We start from the raw sequence: 22,823 nt of genomic DNA, 5'->3' as shown, positions 1-22,823 counted from the left end.
GTCTGCAGCATCCATTCAGACTACGCACTCCTCTCACAACCTTCTTCCTTCTCGTGACAGTTGGCAGCCTTGTCAGATTGTGGGCTTGCCAAGTTGAAAAAATAGCGCATCGGGTAAAATGTGAAGTGAAATAATAATAGCGATGTTTTATGGGGTGATGGACGTAAAGCGAGGCGTTAATGTCGGGGAATTGTTGCCGAAATGCGGTAGATATTTGAATCGATGGGCTATTGCCAATTTTATAATATTTATTGGACGGAATGTGGAGAAGCGTAAACTATGCGATGTTGTGACATTTTCATTTCATTTTTATATAATACATATTATATTATTTACTGAACGTTCCGGAATGAGAGACGTTCTCATTATGACACTGGTGAAAGACCACAATTCTGAATCAACACGTTGCTGAATTAAAAGAGGCTCTAGCCGTGTTTAGTGAGCAGGTACGAATAGCTAGATGCTCATCCCAACCTTCTTATTTCCCATCTTTTCCCCCCCATCTATATTAGCCTCGCAATATACTCCAATCGGGTAGTTCCACTGGCTTGTAAAAAAATATCAAACCAAAGTATGTTACACAGCGAGAAATATGAAAATAATATTATTTGTAAAATTTTAATAACAATTTGTGGTATTTCCAAAAAGCTACGAACCTACCTGATAAATTGATTATAATTTTTTTAAATTTATTAGGTAAGCACGGTCAAAATATTTTTCTTCCAAAAATGAAAAAAATCTAAATACTTTAATTACAAAATTTATTTTTATGCCAAGTTTCCAATTTTTTTAGCAGTGAATAAATAATATTATCAACAAATATTGCACTTTATAAAAATAACACTAAAAGACGCTGCCAAGTATTTGAACATCTTGTTTACACTTAACATCATCTTATATTTTAAAGCTATCCTCATGCAGCGATAATAATTATTTATTATAAACACGTTCTGCTAAAATATTTATGAAGTTTTCTTAAAAATTAGAGACTGAGTTTAAAAGAAAACTAGAAAGCTTTGACCTATTTTAAAGCGAATCTAAATCATCATTTCTGGTTTACTCTCTTATCGGAAGTTGGCTATCATCAGGGAAATCTTCACCCTCCAGACTGGCATTCCGGAAGATTTCAGCGTAACTGGACTCGTACCAGTCACGCAGGGGATAGGCGTCTTCCTCTACGTCTTATGTCTTCCACAAATCTTTCCCTGGATTACCATTTCTTTGTTATTGTATCTCCTTATCCATGGAGAAAAATCATTATTCTAAAATCGAAATTCCGGTTAAATTGGAATTGCAGGCTTTACGAATGAATTAATGATAGATTTCCTGATAAAATTTTAAAATTGTTAAACCAGAATTCTTTTTATCGTCATGATATATAATCAAAGCAAATCGATAAAACATTATTAAATTGATGTTCAATAAGGTCTGTTAATTTTTCGTAAGGCCAAAATAGATAATCTCTCCATGTACTCGTATTCACAAAAAAAACGAAATTTGAAACTCGTGTAAAACTGGTCACTTACAATGCAAAATAAACGATATTACTTGTAATTTATTACATAATCTTTGAAAAACCTTCAGTTTAAGTAGATTTTATGATAAAAATATTATAAATCTTTCAACCAGACATCAAGATCTAAAAATTAATGAACTCAATCAAAAAATTCAAAACACCGGCGCTGATTCATAAAGCCAGTTAATTTATAAAAACTGGATACAATTTGATAGAGACATCAATGAATGCGTGAACATTTTTTTGGCTCCGTTTCCCGAACCTCGATACATTCCATTGAGCACGTGGAAGACGTTTCGATGGCCAAATTCCACGGAAAATCAACACCGGCTTTGAAAACACAGTGCCTCGTATTGGCAGCGAATGTTATTAGTATTGTTCTCTAGCATATTGCCCTTGACTTCGAGAAAACACATCTTTTAAGCTTTTTTTATTAGTTTTTATGGCAAATTTTCGGACATGATCTAAGTATAACGCAAGGTATAAGAATAGATTCCAAGTTTTCGCACTTGTCCTCGCAAGGGTTTCCTATTCTAAGGCGGCCTGTACTAGTTTTAATATGTTTGTATTTAGTTTATAGTTGTCTTCTATTGTTCTTTCATGTACCTTTTACTTATTTTATGATTTAAATAATCATTTGCCAAATACACGCCGCCGGGAATACACGGGAATTGAAGAAATATTTTTATCGGAAGATTTTTCAATTTATGTAAGTGTTCAGGCTAATAATTATTGCTTAAAAATAAAACGTTATCCTTTGTGCTATGCATAAAAACATTGTCTCGTAAACATTACTTTATTATTAAAAATAATCATTTTTCTTTAACTTTTTTAAGGTTATACCCATCAATGTAATATATCATTGAAGAAGAAACACGACACAGAACAAAACACATAAAATAAAAAGATTAAGGTCTGATTAACAATTGAGATTATTTTTTGTTCTTGTTGTTTCGTTGAGATTTGTTAGTATTATCTTCTTCTTCAATGATATTTAAATAATCTTTATTTTGTGTTATTTTTAACTTATTAAATTGTTAACCTCGATAAATAATTAGTACTGGTGAGGTTAATTATTGAATTGTTGACAAAAACCGCGTGAACACGGACATGAAAAAAATAATGTTTCGGAGAACACTTTCAGGCGGTTGATAAGAGATATAACGAAGGAATGTCGGAGATCCCGACCACTATACGAACATGAGACCACTGAAAATGATGTAAATTTCCACTATACGAAAATTTTTGCTTGAAACGTCTCAAAAAGATGCCCTCATTTTCAACTTTTGGCTATTCTGTAACATCAACAAACGCACGCATTGGCCGCAAGCTTGTAAACACCGCAGACCACTGCACAGCCGGCGATTCGCAAAAATTGTCACACATCCAGGGGAAGAGCGGAGAAATTTTGGAGCCAGCTACGCGCTTCTGCTTTGGCAATGTCACGGGATAAGTTGCCAGGATTATTCTCATCCGCCGGGGTGAACGGCTGGGAGTTCCCAAGTTCAAGGATGCGCACACTTGCCATAATAACCGATGAAAAAACGAACAAGTCGATAGCGTACGTGTAACATCAAAGAAACCTACTACAGAAATTGCAGCACGCGTGTATTTTGAATTTCGATGGATTGTCAATCGTATTTATAATGTTCTGAATCTCACACACTTTACGACAATATTCACGTATCACGAGTAACTAGGGCAGCATTTAGACTTTTTATGGAATGTCAACCGTATTAGCGACATAGCTCACATTTTACAAACATTACAATAAACAGCGATAGTGTGTATGAGGAACCGAGGGCAGTTTGTAGAGTTTTGATGGAGTGTCAATCGTATTGACGTCTAATGTTCTCAATCTTAGATACTTTAAAAACTTTACAATAAACACCGATAGTGTCTACGGGAACTGGGGCAGTGTGTGGAGTTTTTATGGATTGTCAATCGTATTGGTTACGTACAATGTTTTCAATCTCAGACATATTAACACATTTACAACAAACACCAATAGTGTCTACTAGTAGCTGGAGCAGTTTGGAGAGTTTTGATGGAGTGTCAATCGTGTTGGTGACGTCTAATGTTATCAATCTTACACAATTCACAATCTCTACAACAAACATCGATAGTGTCTACGAGGAACCGAGGGAAGTTTGTAGAGTTTCGATGGAGTGTCAATCGTATTGGTGACGTCTTATGTCCTCAATCTTACACATTGTAAAAACTTTACAATAAACACCGATAGTGTCTACGGTAACTGGTAACTGGGGCAGTGTGTGAAGTATTTCAATCAGTGTTTGAATGTATTGTCAATCATATTGGTTACGTATAATGTTCTCAATCTCAGACACTTTACTATCTTTACAACGAACACCGATATAGTGTCTAATAGTAAATGAAAAAAAAACTGTTCTAATGTAATCGAATTTCAGAGATATGCGTATAAGCGCATGCGTTCGCGTGATTGCCACCAAAAGTTGATAGAACGCATCGGATTTCGAGTGAAATGGGAAATTTCCACTTCCAAGGTTTTTTTATTTTTTTTATAGTGTATACCTCACAAGAGTCCCAACTGCTCCCGTCTGGAGCCAGTGAGACTATGGCATCCCCAATTGGGGGATGTTGTGAGGCTGAAGGTAAGTGGGGAAGGGAAAGAGGAAGGTGGGGAAGTTGAATTTATTTACGAAAACAAAAGTTAAATTCAAATGGACACATTTCAAAATGTTTAATTTTACTTGTTAAACCTTTAATGTTACACGTGCTAACGTTCAATATTTTATTACGATACTTATTTCTCGAAACATCTCTGTGTCGTTACCAGAATTATAGAGCGAATAATTAATAATTAATAGATCGTAAACATGTCAGATGCGTAAAATACGCTATGAATCATTTCATTTTGTCACAATCAGAATGTCATTTTTCGTCAGCAACTCACAAATCTGATATTCTCGATTGTCACAAATCAAAACGTAATAGAAATGGACCACCTCTTTAAAATGAAGTTTAAAAAAACATCTTATTTTCCATCAAATGTTTTTCTGCGTTGTTGTTGTATTTTCGAAGATTTTGGGTTTCTATTAGATTAATTGATTTGTATTATGACTGTTGCCAAAAATTTATGCGTGCCATCAAAATCAAGGCCATTAAATATCTTATTTTGTATTGAAATTATCCTTAATGTATATATTCGTTGTTTTTTGCTAACAATTTGGTGATTCCATCTATTTGTGCTTTGTCTCAAAGATCTTTCTACAGATTGTCATATTATAAATCCGCCAAAATCTTTTTGCTGTTATTTTTCTAAACATGCGTATCATTAATGACATTGAGAATAACTCAACATAAATTTCGGAGGAAATGTATATCTTTTATAAGCTGTAAAATTGGATATGGGATCTCGTTTTAATATCATCAGACACTTAAGAACCACAGTTGCATAAATCAGAAATTCCAACTCTTACACTTAGCTTTAAACTAGGATTTACACAAATTTTCTAAAATTACCCAATTCTTAATTTATTCCACACAATTAATATTTTACACCACAAATTTTTATCACGTATTTTTGACGAGTGTTGTGCTATGATGCAAGATGATTCCAATAGAAAATTGTCTATAAATAACTCTAAGCTTATGTACAAAGATATCACATAAGTTTACATAGAAAAAGATTTAAAAATACTAATTTTCATGATGTGCAAACATTGACAAAATTAATTCCTGTCCTTTTATACCCAAGGTACAAATTTGTGGAAGCATAAAGTTAAATAAATTATACTGTTTACTTATTTGAACATACATCAGCCATAACCTATAAAACCAAATAGAGACAAGTTTCACACCTAGAGCATAATATTTGAATCAACTTCGATTGCATACCCAACGACGTCCTTCGAAACGTCTTCAAACGATCTTCGCTATTTATACCCAGCTGCCGAGAGGACGGGAGATCTATTCCTGGACCAGAATGTCTTGAGTTAGTCCCTTCATGACAATATATTTTCATACCTGTTTAGGCATGCTGGGTTATGTTGAAAATTTGACGTAAAATATTTATATTTTCTTTATTTTTATGTCACTCAGGTTGGTTGAAAAATTCTTGACAATTTGTTTTAGTAAGATTATTCCAATACAAAGACGACCAGAATTATATTTATTTCACCTTTGTCCGGTTTTATCCTCATTCACGGACTTTGGGTTTTGCGCATTTTTGCTGTCATGTTTGAAACCCATGGCGTCAAACCTGCTAAAAAAAAATAAGGCTGTATGCTTATGTTGGTAGATTTTTTATTGTTGTGTCGTGTTTCGCTTCTCCCTCATTCTTAAGCTAACTATCTAATGGCATCTCAGTTTTCTTACAACTTCTTTTAATACTCGTTAGTATACATCACGCTGCGATGTTCTCTAAAACTTTAGCTCAAGAAGTAGTCAAAAACAACACTCCAAACAACTTATAGTGATTTGTTTTTTGGGTATTATACCATGTTGCGCTACTTCTTTCTTTGGCCAATGTTTCGGACAGCATTGCAGTGTCCGTCATCAGAGCAGATGTGTAATAATAACTGCAATGCCGTTGGCTAAAGAAGGAGGTAGCGCAACACGGTACACCCAAAAAACAAATCACTATAATACTTTTGGCCGTGAAAATCTCAAATCATACCTCACTCCAAAGAACATTAAAAAATGTAGTCAGCATCTTTATAAAGTCTTCAAATCTTAACTTTTTTTAAAATATTTAATTAGTATCTTCTTGGAATGCCCACATTACGAGCGCATTTTGTGACCTGATTTAGTTTCGCTTGTATTACAAATATTAATTTTTATATAGGTATAAGAACTTGAGCAAATACAAGTAAGCATCAATGATCTACAGCAAACTTCGCTGCCATACGAAATTAAGGTGTTATGATAATATTTTGTATAAAACAGTAAAAAGACATTGAAAAAATATATAGAAAAGAAAAAATTTTCTTATAAAAAAACATTGTTAAGAATTTTTCGACGTTTGTAAATAGGTTGCATCATATCTTAGTACAGTAGTAGTTCGGTGTTAGTGTCAATGTTTGGGTGTTCCGCAAGGATCTAAGTGTCGGCCTGCCATGCTAACGCCAGGGGTTGTGTTCCAGGATGAATTCCACCCTTTCATCGAGGCCTTGATGCCATTTGTCAAGTCTTTCTCCTACACCTGGTTCAATCTCCAGGCGGCCAAGAGAAAGTACTTCAAGAAGCATGAGAAGCGGATGTCACTGGAGGAGGAGAGACACACCAAGTATGAACTGCAGGTAAAACACATTCATCACTAACTTTACGAATTTTTGCCACATACTAAAAAGAGTAAACTCTATAATCTCGGTAACGTCATTAGGGGTGACAAAAATTGGATCAATCAACTATTAATCCAAGGCGCATGGACAACGGGATAGAGGAAGACAACGTATTAATACAAGGTGTTGCGGGAATTTTTAATCAACCCTTGTCAGAAGCAGTGGCGGCTCGTGAATTTTGGGAGTACTAGAGTGCTAATATTACAAAAAATGGAAATATTGATGTTTTTGTAACTTAAAACGAGTGCTAAGTTTGAAAGATTCGACATTACTGATGTTGTAGCTAAAAACGATTTTTATTTTTTTTTCGAAAATTCGATTTTTTTTATGAAGATTTTTAGCCTATTCGAAATTTCCTGAAAATCTTCATTTAAAAAAACAATTTTAAGAAAAAATAAAAATCGTTTTCAGCTAATGTCGAATTTTTCAAACTTAACACTCTATCACGCTGAAAAGTCACGAGCCGGTCAGAAGTGAGAGCCACAAGAAACATATGTAATCTATAATTCAGGAAATCTGGGTAATAATTTCATCTTTGTAGTATAAATGAAGATCTGCAAAATAAAAGTGATGGAACATCCATAGAACGATCTAGGCCCTGAGGGAAATTATTATTTAAAAACAAAATTATTTTCCTCTGTGTGGAAGGATGTTACAAAAAGGAGTGAGTGAATGTAAAAAAATACATGTTTTCAAACTAGGTCGAGTTAGGTATCATTTACTATGTTTTTATTCGTTCTGAATCGAAAGATACCACTCCAAAGCCGATAGTATCAATATTTGGTGAGATAAATCAGTTTATGTTATTTTCATGTTTCTTCACTAAAATATTTATTATTTACCAATATTTTACCTGTTCCGTAAAGGCTGGCTATATATAGCAAGTATTATAATCCAATCAAATTGGCTGGTTTAGAATATAAATAACCTGATATTTTGAAGACCTACGTTTAATTTCTATTACCTAACTGCCAACCATAATAACGGTTTGTTTATCATTATACATGCCAGATAAAATGGAAACACTTTGGTAGGACAGTGCCTCAAAATTTACCATCAATTTCCAGAACGAAAAAGCAGAGGTGAAACAGAAATGGGCCTCGCGTCTGTTGGGCAAGCTCAGGAAAGACATAACGCAGGACTGTCGCGAGGACTTTGTGCTCAGCATCACGGGCAAAAGGCCCGCCGTGTGCGTATTGTCCAACCCCGACCAGAAGGGCAAGATGCGGAGGATTGACTGCCTCAGGCAGGCTGATAAGGTACTAACCATTGAAACAAGAAATATTTTTTATGACGGTTTTTTAAAATTATTTTTGAAATATATATTTTTTTTTAATTTTGTCAATTAAAAAAAGGATATTTTGAATATTTCGAAATTTTTAAATATTAGAATTTTTTCAAAATGTTGAATTTTTTTATAAATTACGATTTTTTTAAATTAAAAATAGTTTAAATTCTTAATTTTTTTTGTCCTTTTGTTTCTATCATCTATGGATAAAACATATTTAACCTATGGAAAAGTAAAAAAAAAAATGGAATCTGCCCAACTTATCTTAAATCAACACTTTACAAACCTCCAGGTGTGGCGGTTGGACCTAGTGATGGTGATCCTGTTCAAAGCCATCCCCCTGGAGAGCACGGACGGGGAAAGGCTGGAGAAGAACCCCGAGTGTACGCAGCCTGGACTCTGCGTCAACCCCTACCACATAAACGTGTCCGTACGGGAACTGGACCTCTACCTGGCCAACTTCATCAACAGCTATGGTGAAGACTATCGCATACCCATCGGTCGATCCCTTTGATATTTTGCCCTAGAGCACGAGTAGCTATCTAGAATACCAGCCCATGAAAAGAGCCACCTCTTCTCTGTCCCTGAATCTCAAAAACTAATACATATAATAAACACTCCCTCACTCAAGCAAGCAAAACTTTTTGGAACAATAGAATTTGAACTGCCATACTTTCGGCAGCTTTGGTAAAGAGTATCCGTATACCCATCGGTCGATCCCTTAGATATTTTACCATACAGCTATCTAGAATACCACATAAAAACCTAAATGAAAAGGTCTTTTCTACCCTTAATATGAAAACCTAAAAAAGGTATTCGTTTATTTCCTCTGGTTGGGTTCGAATCATAAAAAAAATCATCCAAATAAACCACCGCAGTCTATAATGAACCCCTCCCCAAACATCCAAAACCACTGGTATAATGGAATTTGAATGATCTTATAAATCTGACCAGTCTAATAACTATTTATGAAAAAATAACTCTTGGATTAGGTCATCAGAAGTATTAATAAAATTTACCTTGTACCCATCGGTCGATCCCTGTGTAATTTTGTCTTAAAGAAGGAATACCTATCAAGAATATCCATGAAAAGAAACACAATAAGGAATATCCTCTCTTTTTGCTTTGGTTGAGACAAATCAGAAAAACAATTTAACTAAGCAAGCAATAACTCTTAAAAACATGATGAATTTGAATGGACATGTGTTTCTATACTATCAAAGTCCTTAAGATTTTAACTGCATCTTATCACAAAGCAACCACCTACCATAAAAGTACATAGGTATTTATTGTTTTGTGTATGAATAACTACTCATTTCACTACTTTGTTTCCTCAACATATTTCGTAAACCAGTGTTAATTGTGTCAATAATACCGTCTCAATAAATAAACGCATTCAAAGTAAGTAAGTAATTAATAGCTCGCCATTCCTTAATACATGTCATTAAAACTTTTTTTGTTACTTGCCAAACAAAGTGAATATTAGTTGGTCTTCTCGACCATTTAATCGTTACTTTACTTGGAAGACATCTCCACAAAATACCCCCAAATAGTACACAGTCTCTGAAAGAAACGTCTGAGCCCCCTGTGTAGATATAAAATAAAACAATTATTTTTATTCCAAGTATTCTAAATACATGCTTCCGGTTTCTAGGTAATTTTGAGATCGATATTATGGTGCAATTTATTTTAATTGCAGAAACGGTAATGATTTTTTTTGTGATTTGAGTTGTAATACGGCCTCATTTGAAAAATCCCCTCAGTAAGAACTTGGATCTTATTTTAAATTTAATTGTTCCAAATACGTGAACTCGTTTTCTCGATTATTTTGTGATCGAAATTACTATCAAATTATCAGTCGGGTGTTAAATACAAGTCCCTTCCTCGCATCGTTTTTATTTTGAAATGGCTTATTTTCAGATATCCTTAGCGGAACCAACTACCAGTCCCAATTGAAAAACAAAGACCATGAAAGTGAAGGGAAAAACAAAGGTAAACCGCCGCCCTGGCATGGTACACTTCCGTGTTTATGGCGTGGTAGACTTCGTGGTCATAGCTACTGTTTTAAACACTAACCATTGTTGCACCTGCCACAATTTCTAAGCATCAATTATTCTGTGTGTTCTAGTCTTGAAGCATGATCTGTGTTTTTTGATAATGTGTCTATTTCTTGATGTTGCACGTTATCTGTTGTATTATTGTTAATTGTTGTCTTTCGTGTGTCTTGTTTTCTCAATTTCCTTTCATTCGTCTTTTAAAGTGTTTAGACATTGAAACACCAATCGAAGCAACGAGCAAAACAAAGCTTTTGGTGTTTTTATAAATCATTCATTGTAGGACAGCTTAAAATATGTGTGTGTTTTTGTTTATACACGTAACAGCTCTTCCGAGAGTAAATTTTAAATCTTAGATACCTATCAACTATAAAAAAAATATCCCCAATATGTGTATATTTTTCCTTGTATTTTCGTTAAACCTTGCTCCACAATCTTCCCACGGAATCAAAACGAATATTATTTAAATTAAATTGCATAAGTCCACTTTACTGTTTAATACAACGCACCGCTTCAAATCGTCCGTGTTTATTAAACTTATTTCCTGTATTTTGATTTTGGTTTATTATTGATTCTTTGTTTTCTGTTTTCAATTTGTTTCAATTCCAGTGTTCGATATTTTATAATTTAGACATAGTTTCCAATGTTCCACAATAGCAATATTTATGTTATCCACTTTGGATTTCGGCTCTTTTTTTCAGTTTCATTCATCGTTACAGCCATAAAAATAGAATGCCTAGAAAAATAGATACCACCAAGCTACACCAAGCTACGTTTTTTGTGGACCATGATCCAGTTTTTGCAGCTTCAGTAATCAGGGCCGTTGTTATTTTATTTATCAAAATTACATGATAGTATAAAGATGAGGTTGTTGCCAAGTGGAAATTTCTTTCAAAAACCGAATAAAAAAGGAACAATGAATGGTGGAAAGAAATTTTACGATGGCGGGAACTGAAAAACGTTTTAATTTTTTTCCGAGGGCTCATGCTCGAAGAGTTAACCTTCAGATGAGAAGGTGAGTTGATATTCTTTGCATTCCATATCTATGGTTGTGTAAAATCTAGTATCCAGCTTTCCTTCCAAGTGTCACATAACACATCCTTGCCTCACTCTCTGAAGTCCGTAGCAATATTTTCTAGAAGTTTATCGTCCATTGTTGCAGGTTTCAGTCACAATCCGTACAATGGAGTCATCTGTAACGACATCATCATGGCCACTGGTGTGTTTTCCTCAAGGGAGCTCTGGAAAATATCTAAAGGTGATCGATATGGCAACATTTTATTTATTTTCTCTAGATTAGCAAAACCAAACACAGAAATTTATATTCTACTACGAATATAATGCCAATGTCAAACAGATATCAGAATATTTTTTTAGACTAGTGACCGAAAAGGTTATATGGCCGGATGATTTTGAAATAATATAAAACACTAGTGAATATCTGGATATATTATGACATTTTCATGGCCAATAGTTAAATGTTGTTTAACTTATGGGGTATTAAGAATTGCTCATTAAAACAGAGAATACTTCAAGGCTGTGCGAAACATTAGCTCAAGAAGAAAACGTTTCCTACAGCGTTTATAGTGTTGCAACTAAAACCGTCAGAAAATATAATGGACACTACAATGTTATCCGAAAGCTTTTCTTCTCGAGCCAACATTTCGGACAACCTCCCAGTGTTCATGGTCTGGGCACATAAAATGACACTGCAAGGCTTTCTGAAAGGTTTCCTACTAGAGCCAACATTTCGGATATTCTTGCAGCATTCTCTCCTGACCCAAACCTTGGCTCAAAACAGGAGGAGAATACGTAACACGACTTATACCTCAAAAGTCAAACAATTTAATGCTTGCACTAAATTATATTAGATTAAATGATATTAGACACGACCTCTTGGGAAAACACAAGCAGTTTGTATGGAATTCCATTTCCCAATCGAATTTTGACTAAAAAATGACACAATTATTTTGAAGTGATTTAAATTTAAAATTCAGTTTCCATTTGGTGGTATTTTCAAGACATATCCCTTAATATTCCTTCCTTCATTATCTTATCCTTTTCATATCCCTTCTTATATATATATAATATTTGATTTACCGGAATGATCATAAAACCTTCCAGCTTAAAACTTTTAATTTTCTCACATCATCCCCTTACTAACTAACCAATCCACGCTTACCTTATTCTTCTTATCACGACTGGATTTCGGCAAGACTTCATACGGAGATGATATTTCATATTTTTTTACTTCAGTTTTAAAATAAAGAGTATTTAACTATCTGTACAACTTAATTCAGTTACACACATTAATAAAAAATTGTCTCGGGATCTACTGTACAGAGATCTTCTATGGTCCATTTTGTTTATCAATCAGGAATCTGTAATAGATTGAATACTTTGTCCTTCAAACCAACGATGCATATTCTGAAATGGCATTGAAAGTCCGTAGGGGCTACATACTTATATAAAGATTTGTATTGAATTTCCACCAAATTTTCAAAGTTTTACTTTGAGATTAAAAAAAAAAATTCCAACGTAAGGATATCCGAGAGATAAAAGTAAATTGAAAATAATACTAGCCTGATATTGGAAAATATATAATGCTACTTATTCATCCGCGAGCCGAACTGCCGAACTGGACCTCAACTTATGGGAAAGAAACAAAGCAACCGCAAATGGCGCGAAACGCCGCTTGTAGTTGATTCGTTCCTTTCCCGTAATTCGTGGTACGGTTCGCGAATGTATAGGTACCCTAATATAAGGAAAATATACATGGAATATCGCTCGATTAGGATTTAAGCAACCGAATCCAGTCCAAATGTTTGATTTGCATTAAACATCATATTGGAATATAATGGTCGACTTTGCATAACACCCTTTATTGATAAAATCATCTTAAAGGTTCTTAATTGACAGTTTGGGTTAGTTTCCTTACAGATCGTCGGACCATCCCGCAAAATTAGTTAGGTTAGTTTAGTTACCACATTTTGACTTAATTTTCTTTCACACTCATCATATTTTGATCTTATGCCGCGTACATATATTAGCAAAACAACATGCATTGCAACCAAGGTTGCAACAAATTACAATGGTTACAGTTCGAGCGCACAGTTACGATTTCTTGATTGTTTGTTTTTCGGATGAATCCAAATGTCGCTGTGTGTAAATCGACGTTTGTATGCGATGCGTATATATCTGCAAAAGTTTCAAGATTTGTTGCATTGCATGTTGTGTTGTTAATCGGATAAGAAGAGGTTAGGTTATGCCAACTACCTTGCACTTTTTAAAATTTAAACCTAAAACACTAGACATTACCAGATCAATATGTTGACCTTGTACCTGTATCCCAGCAGCGTCCATACTCCAGGAAACCGGTGACGACGGCGGAGGATCTGGCTCCGGCTCCATCAAGCTGGAACAGGGCGGGTACTACTGCGGTGGGTATGGCAGCCCCGCCCCTCAGCCCGCTGCCCCGCCGCCCTCGGGCTTCGACTCTGCCCAAGACCGAGCCACGCCACAGGCCATGCTGGTGGGCGGCTGCTTCAGTGAGTATTGCGGTATCTACACAAATCTACTTTTCTAAATCTATATTAATAGTCTAATATTTCTCAACTATTTTGCAATTTACGCTACCTAAGTGCTTTTTTTATGTTGCACTTACCAACAAGTGTGTATATTTGGTAACATCGCCCAATTCATAATACCTAAAAGTATGATGCAAGTCTCTGTGCTATATGCTAAGTACTTAGTTACATCAATAGTGAATCAAGGTGTATCCCAGGGATGGCAAGTTAGGCCGATCTTAATAATAAAACAGCGCCCTTGTGGTAATTTTTCACCAAAATGGCGCTACACAAATTATTACTACATAAGTAATTCAAAACCGGCCTAAAATTAAATTCATCTCCCTGTGGGATACCTAGATATAGTGATTTGCAATCAAGGCTTATACACATTAATTTTTTGGTCATTTGTCATTCTGTTGATATTTTTTTTCCACACCTGCATAGGTACATCTTATCTAGTCTCATAACATTTTTGTATTTATAAAATGACTCCACCGTTAAATTTTGATTTTGCTTTTGTACAAAACTAAAGATTCTTTATTAGCTGTAAGAGGCATTTTTAATATTTGCCTTTATGTATTCTTGTGGTTTTTTTGTCAATCTGGTGACTTCAGGCTTATTTATTTCACATTTTAGCTGATAATTCAGATTTTATGGGACATTCATCTCGTAGAAGATGTTTTGGTTTCTGTGCTGCTTATTGTCAAATTGTTGGTTATTGGAATAGCAAATTTGTCAATCAAATTTATTATTATCCTTTGCAGTTTCCAGTCTTCCCCACAATGCTCCCAACAGCATGGTGTCATCATCGTCAACTTTAGTTGGACCAAATACCATATTCTATCAACCACACGGAGGTACAGCTGACCATCATACAGGGATATATTCTAATGGTGAGTCAACGAAACCCATTAAGAAAAATTCCAAGGTACTTGACGTAATGGTACAAAGAAATGGATTTATGATAGGCATAGCCTAGTGTTTCAACTGACTGAAGTTTGGTAACAGTTTGCTGCAACTTTGGTAGTCCCATTTGAAGATATTGGAATGAATCTGGCAAAGCATTCAGAAACGAAGTGTTGCTCGAAAAAAAGGCTTTAGCAGAACTGAATAGCCTGGTATTTCCCTACATTCTTCTACCCTATCTGCTTTCCTTCCCCACTTCCTACAGCCACACTATATACCCCGATTAGGGATGCCATAGTTCCACTGTCTCCGAAAAGTCTCGAGCAGTTGGGGTGGTATTCACATTAATGTATCAAAAGAGTTATATAAGGTAGGTGACACATTACTCTATACGCATCATGGCTTGGCCTATTTCATCATATCGCTCGCCATACACTGCCAGTGGGAATATAGCGTGGTCTGTCAAAGGCTTAATACTTAAAATGTGAGCATCTCTCATTCTGAGTGGTGGGCCCATCTAGAATGATACTTAGAATTTCTTATTGTTGTTTATACTATTTTCTTTTGCAGAGAATCAAGTAGGTTTATCAATTGGTGTGAGGCTCCAGCCCAGAGGTGGCTCTCAAATTAACATTTTGGGCATAATTGAGATTTGTACAGGGTTAGCAGATATTTTAAGAATCTGCAAGCCGTATACAAGACGCCCAATTTATGATTTTCTCGGGCGTCTTATAGAGTCACGATACTTGAGCTGGTCTGATATACTTACTCCAAGCATTTCAATGGAGTATTTATTAGGGAGGGTGCTTTGACATTGACATAGACATTAATTTCCCTCTTTTCTGAAATCAGACTGAGGATTTAACCTTTCTCCCCATGGACTAGGGTCAATAAATTCGCCAACCGATCCAAATCCCGATTGGACAAGACCAACATTTATTGCGTATATTAACTGCTATAATGTCATCGAATAACAATTTTTAAAAATACGTATCAGTTCGCGCGTGTGAGCGTGATTGCCATCAAAAGTTGATAGAATGCATTGTCATCAATAACGAGTATATACGCCGAAATCCGTGGGCTACTTTTCGAGTTTTTTTTTTTAAATAAAGAAAGACAAACATTCCCGGGTTACGAATAAACTGACAATATTTGAAAATCTCCTACTACCACTGTGGTAAGCTAAAAATGTTGCTTGTGTTGTGATGGAGACTTAGCCAGCCGAGGAATTGAACACACTACGCCTGGGTGGGACCTAAACGCGATGTCAACTTAGCCACCGATTTTTGCGAGCACAAATACACGCAGGCGGAATTTTATATACAGGGTATCCGGGGGTAAAGTGCACTAACTTCGGGAGGTGATTCTATATGGTAGGAGTAAAAAAGATAAGTAACCTTTTCCGAAATTTCTTTTTTTTCCATGCAAAGAGACATACCTAACAAACTTACCCGAAAAATTTGCTGTGATCTCGCCGTGGTAACGTTGCATATTTGTGATTGGCCTGTATCCACGGAAACCGCATGTAAACAATAAAATAAAACTGAAATTTTTACATTTACAATAAGCCACAATTTTTTTTGCTGTAAACCAAATTCACAAAGAGAACTGCACTAAAATAACAAAATGTACTAACACTTTTAATGATAAAATTATTAATCACTTCACTATATAATGTCATTGTTTTCGACTAATTTAACAAATTTTCAAAATGTCCACTTTCAGTTTGTATTATATTCATCTGCGGCTTCGTGAATAAGCTTCTTTGGCGTAAACTTGCCTTCATCGCATTCCAAAAGAAAAAAAACCTAACGGCGTCAAGGCTGGAGACTGCGCCAGCCATGGAGAATGACTCGTGACTGACGTTGCTCGTCTAGGTATCGACGAACAATTCCGAAATGTGGTGCTATTGAAACCACATTTCACGTCTTCTACAACAATCAACTTCTTCCGAAAGTACGGGAAATGTATCAAGAAATGCAGGAAATGTCTTCAATTAAGTCTAGGTTGCATCACATAATATGGTTCTATTATTTGATTGTTAATGATTCCCGCCCAAACGTTCACAGATAACTGAACCTGATCTTGCACCTTCCTTACGGAGCGTGGCTTGTCTTCCGCCCATTCACGCAAGTTATGCAGGTCTATCATACCAGTTCTGTTGAACTGGGCCTCGTCCTTCCAAAGGATGCTCCAAAGTTCTGGTTCTCAAGTTGTATACAGAGCAGCCACAGACAATATGCAATCCTTGATACGGGGTCACGTTTCAGAAGGCCCTGCACGCAATTATACTGAAATGCACCCATTGCAGGTTGTACCTCGTGAAGAGATCCCAGATAGAACTTATCGGTCATTGCAGAAATTATACTAAGTGACAATATAAGGTAATTCATAATTGTATCCAAGATGAATTTTTCGTCCGCTAGTGGTTAATTAGCAGCAAAGTTGTTTCAATGTCTTCGGCCTAAGCCTTGTTCGCGAATAAGTGCATGCGTTTGAACAAAAACCCGAGCGTTAGGTAAATTTCGATTTGGAAAACGACGTGCATATTCCCGAAGGGCGGCGTTTTCAATTCAAATAAAAAATTACGCTAAAAAAAATCACAATTACAGTTGGGTAGCATACAACTAAACAAACACAATGTTGAAAGTAAGTCTGGAGAAAACACGCTCTGAATAAAGATGTTTTTTAAGTAAATCTTAATAAATCCACACTAGATACTACACAAGTTTTGATTATGACAAACAAGTTTTTAAACTCAAACACTGCTAGGTACATTAAATTATTGGATCACTGTGTAAATGTCATACAAGTTATTGACACAAAACACGGTATCCATTGAATTCAAGACTGATTGACGAACCGGTAGGCGCGGGACGGTCGTTTGGCAACAACGCAAATAACAATGCCGGGCGCACACGTTAAACCAATTTTACCTTTTTAAATGAAAAGTACTTCTAAAAGTTGGATTTTCGAAAATAATACTTTGTCTTTTTTAATTGTAATATCATGTAGAATCACCTCCCGAAATTAGCGCTCTTTACCTCCGGACACCCTATATAAAGATTTTATGGACATACGTAATAGGTACTTTAAACATGTATAATTTAAAAACAGTTATCACTTGTAACCATAGACTAAATTAGACTAGACACGGCATATTCATTTAAAAATAACCCCAACACAATTTTGGTTTGGTTCATATGCACATTTATGAAAAGGCCCACGCATTATGACGCAATGCGAAATGGGCACTGTGCATTGCGTTTTACCTTTTGTTGGTCTATTTTGGTTCTCAGCTATGCTGGGCAAGTTCATTTTTTCAATCACAAAAATAACCGATTTCCAAATATTTAAATTTGAATTATGTCCATATTACAACACCTCTGACAACAAATTCTCCGTGGTTTCGCTTACGAGTTTGAACGCTTGTACAAGGAGTTTAAACAGAGTTGGGTTGTTAAGTTCATTTCCATATTTGTGACGTACGCTACGTGGCGTTATTTTTAAAATGAATTTAACTAGACAGGGCTAATCTAGTATAATACATCAATGCTTGTAACATTATGTGCGGATAGTGTTAAAAAAGAGAAATAAATATATAAATCACATTATTCTCAAAAGTAACGTTACCCCACACAGTGGTATATCTTTATTTTGGGGGTAAATGAATGTGTTAAGATGAGACAATACCCTAAAATAACGTCGGAATCTTAACGACGTAAGTGAAGAAGCCATACACAAAAATATACGACGCTCGGCCCTGTATATTGGACAGACCTACCGTTAAATTTGCCCTAGCTAATCTCTAAAATAAAGTGGATATCATAATGACATAAGTGATGAAGTCGTCCAGCGTAATGGACGGAACTATGGTCGAATTTGCCCTAGCAGGACAGGAAAATTGATTTATCCGTGGATTTATTTTGATTATTTCTGATGAACGTATTACTAAAATCGCTGATGTTTCTAGATGAATCTCCTGGCAAATTACTAATTCATCGTCTAGAAAAATATAATCTGGTACTTACAGCTAATTTTATAGTTGAAAAATGTTTTATAAAACTTTCAAACTGTTTTACATCAATTATTTTAATGGTGATTGGTACTGTTTTTATTAATCTTAAAAACTCTAAATATATATACTCGTACAAACCCCGTGAGTTGTGGGTGGGAATTTAAAGGATTCTTCCACCGCTTGTTTGAAAAGGATGCCATATATGAAACAAAACATTTATCTTTTTTCAGGAGAAGTGTTACCCCAGTCAGTGGTACATCACTCCGGCCTGGGGGGCAAGTACGGTGGTGAGGGGCACGGGGGGGCCGGGGGCTCGAATCCGGACACCCTGTCGGACTTCGTCACCTTCGTCTGTCAAGATACGGTGGACGGTCCACAGACCTTACAGGTAAACACTAGAGTTTTTTTGTCTGTGTCAAAATGGTGGCCGTTTTAATGGTTCAGTAAAGATTATTTTTTCAAGTGCGAAATCGTCTTGCTTATTTTGGAGAGAAAATAAGAAACATTTTTTTGGTCGGGATTTCTAGTGTACAAAAAATTTTCTGACTTGTCATTCAAACGATATGTGTGTACGAATGAAATAGCTGTATGAACGGCCCGCTAAAGTATAATGGATTTTTCCAATACCCATTCGGGACCTTGATCCTGACAGTATTGGCTGGCTTGCAGTATGTCGTTAATTGATTTCATAAGTGTTGACGGACTCTTTTATAGTTCGATGGAGGTTTTTTTGTTATCATTATCAAAGTATTTTCCTTTATTTCAGGTTCATGGAGGAATGTCGAGGAGTCCGAAGCCGCATTACTTCACCAGCAGTATGCTACCACCTCCACCGCTTCCACCCATGGCAAGACCGGTAGCCATTATTAGATCAACAGGTAACACAACCTAGTTACGTCAACTCACGAAACAGAGGGGATATTTCGATACTGCATAAGGATAAGGAATTGTCCCTAACCTCAAAGTTAGCTACTTTTTCGTTAAACTAGAAGTGATTCTGGTTCCATTTAAGGATAAGGAATTGTTATTGACCTTAAAATTAGCGACTTTTTCGTTAAACTAGAACCGATTCCGGTTCCATTTAATGATATGGAATCGTCTTCAACCATCAAAATTGAGATTTTTTCGTTAACTGCGATTCCAGAGGCAAAATTCCGGTTCTACTTAAGGATAAGGAATTGTTTTTAACCTTAAATTTATTAACGACTTTTACGTTAACTGCGATTCCGGGAGCCGGATACCTGTTCTATATCCCCATTGAAGGAATAAACTGATCACTATCTTTAATTTTGGCAAGAACTAGAGATAGTTAGCTAGCCGCTTAGCGATCGGTACGCGATGTTTAATCGTGAGTAATTTACATTAGAGAATGTAGATTTTTGATTTGACTACCGCACAGTCTCAACTGCTTCCAACCGTCTGGACCAGTGAGACTATGGCATCCCAAATACGGATGTGTTCTGATGATGAAGGCATTAAAGAGGGGAAGACGAATACTATTCAGCTCTAGTAAACAAACACAGTTATTGCCATTTCAACCAACGTTTCACTTCTGAATGGTGGTCTTTCAACAGGGCGATATTGAGAGTATATTCCACCCTGTAACGTGCCGCAAATATAAAATATTTTCAAATTAATTGGTTGTATAACTTAAATTATAAATTAATTAAACATACATTTACTCTAATAGCTGTAGTGTAACCGACGTTGCACGACTTTTCTCTACTTTCAATAAATATAATATCCATGGATTATATATATAAGCCTTCCAGAAGAAATTCTCTAAATGATAGTGACAATCCTATAAAACTCCGTTGCATAGTTTAAAAGAACTAACTTACTAAATTTTATACTATTTAGAGATATCAATGTATTGTCAGGATTATGAATTTACTAAAAGTTTATCAGGAAACGGCCATGTTCCGGGCTATTCCCGAACTTTCCAGACTATTCCCGAACATTTCAGAATGTTCCGGGATGGTCTTGAATGTAGTGGAATGCTCTCGAATACTTTCGAATGTTCTGGGCTGTTCTAGAATTTTCTAGAGGGCGAAACTTCTAGCCTTTATAAGCACGCTCTTCAGGTAAAAACGGGAACCTTCTTCATGGATGGGGGATAGAGGGCTACCATACCATATAACTCCCTTGATCATACCGGGACTCATTCTCACTCACTCACTCACAAACTCACTCCGGGAGTTTTTGCGACACGCACGTTTTGCACTTACTTTTATAATACATATTGATTACATAAACGTAAATACCCTTAGAACTCTTTACTGCTCCTTGGTTCGCCCCCATCTTGAATATGCTTGTGTTATTTGGTCTCCTTTTTATGCTGTCCACATTCGACGCATTGAATATGTTCAACATCGGTTCTTAAGAGGTGTTCTAAGAACGAAAGGGGTTGGAATAGCCGCACTTTAAAGGGCTATTCCACACAGATAAAGTATAAATGAATTATATGGCTTGTGACAGGCGATGCAAAACACAATACATAACGTTAATTCACAATCAACTTACCGGGAGGAGATGGTGAAATCTGCATAGTGAGCATCATCTGTCAGCACTGGGACGTTTAGCGTGTAATTAGTACTCGTTATTTTAGATTAAATTTCGATAAAAATACGTCTTATGATTATTCCGATTAGACAACCGGCGATCGAGAGTTGACAGGACGAACCGTTTTTGTGCAACTGCTCGGCCCACGGCCTCCGTGGATCCAGCTGACATGTGCGAAATTTAAACTATACAGTATAAATTCTGACGGTACGATTGGCTAGTACACAGCCTGTCAAAAGCAATCAGCGTTACGGAACATTCCGCCCACCAAAATACAACAACGTGTATTTTAAAGAAAATTTAGAAACCAAACGGGCAATGCTGTGGAACGTTGCGTGAATGAAGAACAGTGAAAAGAAATAAGAAAAAAGAAAAAAAATATATATTAATAATAATAATGAAAATGATAAGAAAGAATGCGCCGCGGAAGCGAAGATGATTAGTCACATTGACTAGGCAATGGACATAATTTGGTTAATGTAGAGCGATGTAGAGCGTCTATCACAAGAGAAGTAAGCTTAGATTCGCGAGGAAGTAGGGCAGGATGTTTATACTCGAATTCGAGCCCAGATCGAGATAACCTGCCACCCACCCTGAGCACACCGTGGTCGTCAATGAAGGGATTAAGCTTCCGCATTTGTTTCGACATAAGGTTGCCCTCTTTCAAGCGCGTGATATCATCATTAAAATGTACATGTTGAGTGCGTTTAACTACTGTCAAAAGTGGAGTGTGAATTTCGGCACGGTTTAATGGAAGATACAAACGACGAGATTCTTTATTCTGTAGGTTGTAGATGAATCTAAGACAGTAACCGAGAATGCGTTGGATCTTCTGAATCGAAGAAAATTTAATTAGTAATAGGTCCACCAGATTTTCGTCCTGTTGGACAAATAACGATCGAACTCGTTCCTCAGAGTGAAGTTCAATTTCGTCGACATTGCCATCGAAAGACGGCCAAGAATCGAATGACTGGATCCGCCACGAAGGCCCCGCTCACCATAACGTGTGATCGATCAGATCGGCTGGGGATTGACCACAAGAAGCGACATCCGCTGGATTATCTCCAGATGACACGTGATGCCAGGAAGTCCCTTCGAGAGCATCTTGAATGTGACTGACACGGTTAGCCACGAAAGTCTTCCAGCGACACGAAAGAGAACGTAACCAGGCGAGCACGATGGTTGAATCCGACCAAGCAAAGGTATTGGAGATCGGAAGCAATGGTACGTATAAATCTTTGACGAATTTTAATAGATCTGCTAGAAGAACTGCCGCACACAGTTCAAGGCGAGGCAATTAAATCTTTTTTGTGGGGGCGACTCGAGACTTGGCGCAAACCAAATATATTTGGACTTTATCGTCAACATCCATGATTCGCAAGTAAACTACCGCGCCATATCCAAGTTCCGAACTATCTGAGAAGCCATGAAGTTGACACGACTCCATGTGAGGGAATGACACCCATCGAGGGATTTTGAACGACTTCAAGAGCGGTAATTGTTTAGTATAACGATCCCATTGACGAACAATGTCAACAGAGGGGGTGTCATCCCACCCAACCTTTAGAACCCACAACTTTGGTACT

At 36.3% G+C, this 22,823-nt stretch overlaps 1 protein-coding gene across 1 annotated transcript in view; it reads left to right on the top strand.

The window, feature by feature from the left end:
- The window catches only part of NfI (Nuclear factor I), a 72,034-nt gene that overhangs the window by 30,402 nt on the left and 18,809 nt on the right, over window positions 1–22,823 (top strand). Inside the window, exons 2-10 of the mRNA XM_089649044.1 lie at window positions 6,643–6,798; window positions 7,908–8,099; window positions 8,421–8,604; window positions 10,049–10,120; window positions 11,345–11,440; window positions 13,536–13,730; window positions 14,516–14,644; window positions 18,906–19,063; window positions 19,442–19,553. Coding sequence (XP_089505170.1) covers window positions 6,643–6,798; window positions 7,908–8,099; window positions 8,421–8,604; window positions 10,049–10,120; window positions 11,345–11,440; window positions 13,536–13,730; window positions 14,516–14,644; window positions 18,906–19,063; window positions 19,442–19,553 — 1,294 coding nt within the window. The remainder of the gene's footprint in view (window positions 1–6,642; window positions 6,799–7,907; window positions 8,100–8,420; window positions 8,605–10,048; window positions 10,121–11,344; window positions 11,441–13,535; window positions 13,731–14,515; window positions 14,645–18,905; window positions 19,064–19,441; window positions 19,554–22,823) is intronic.

This window comes from Hesperophylax consimilis, chromosome 29 (genome assembly GCF_061612785.1).
Source record: "Hesperophylax consimilis isolate HC1 chromosome 29, BYU_Hcon_1.0, whole genome shotgun sequence".
Lineage (NCBI taxonomy): Eukaryota > Metazoa > Arthropoda > Insecta > Trichoptera > Limnephilidae > Hesperophylax > Hesperophylax consimilis.
The sequence above is the reverse complement of the archived record's forward strand: the minus strand, read 5'-3'. Positions and strand labels throughout refer to the sequence as shown.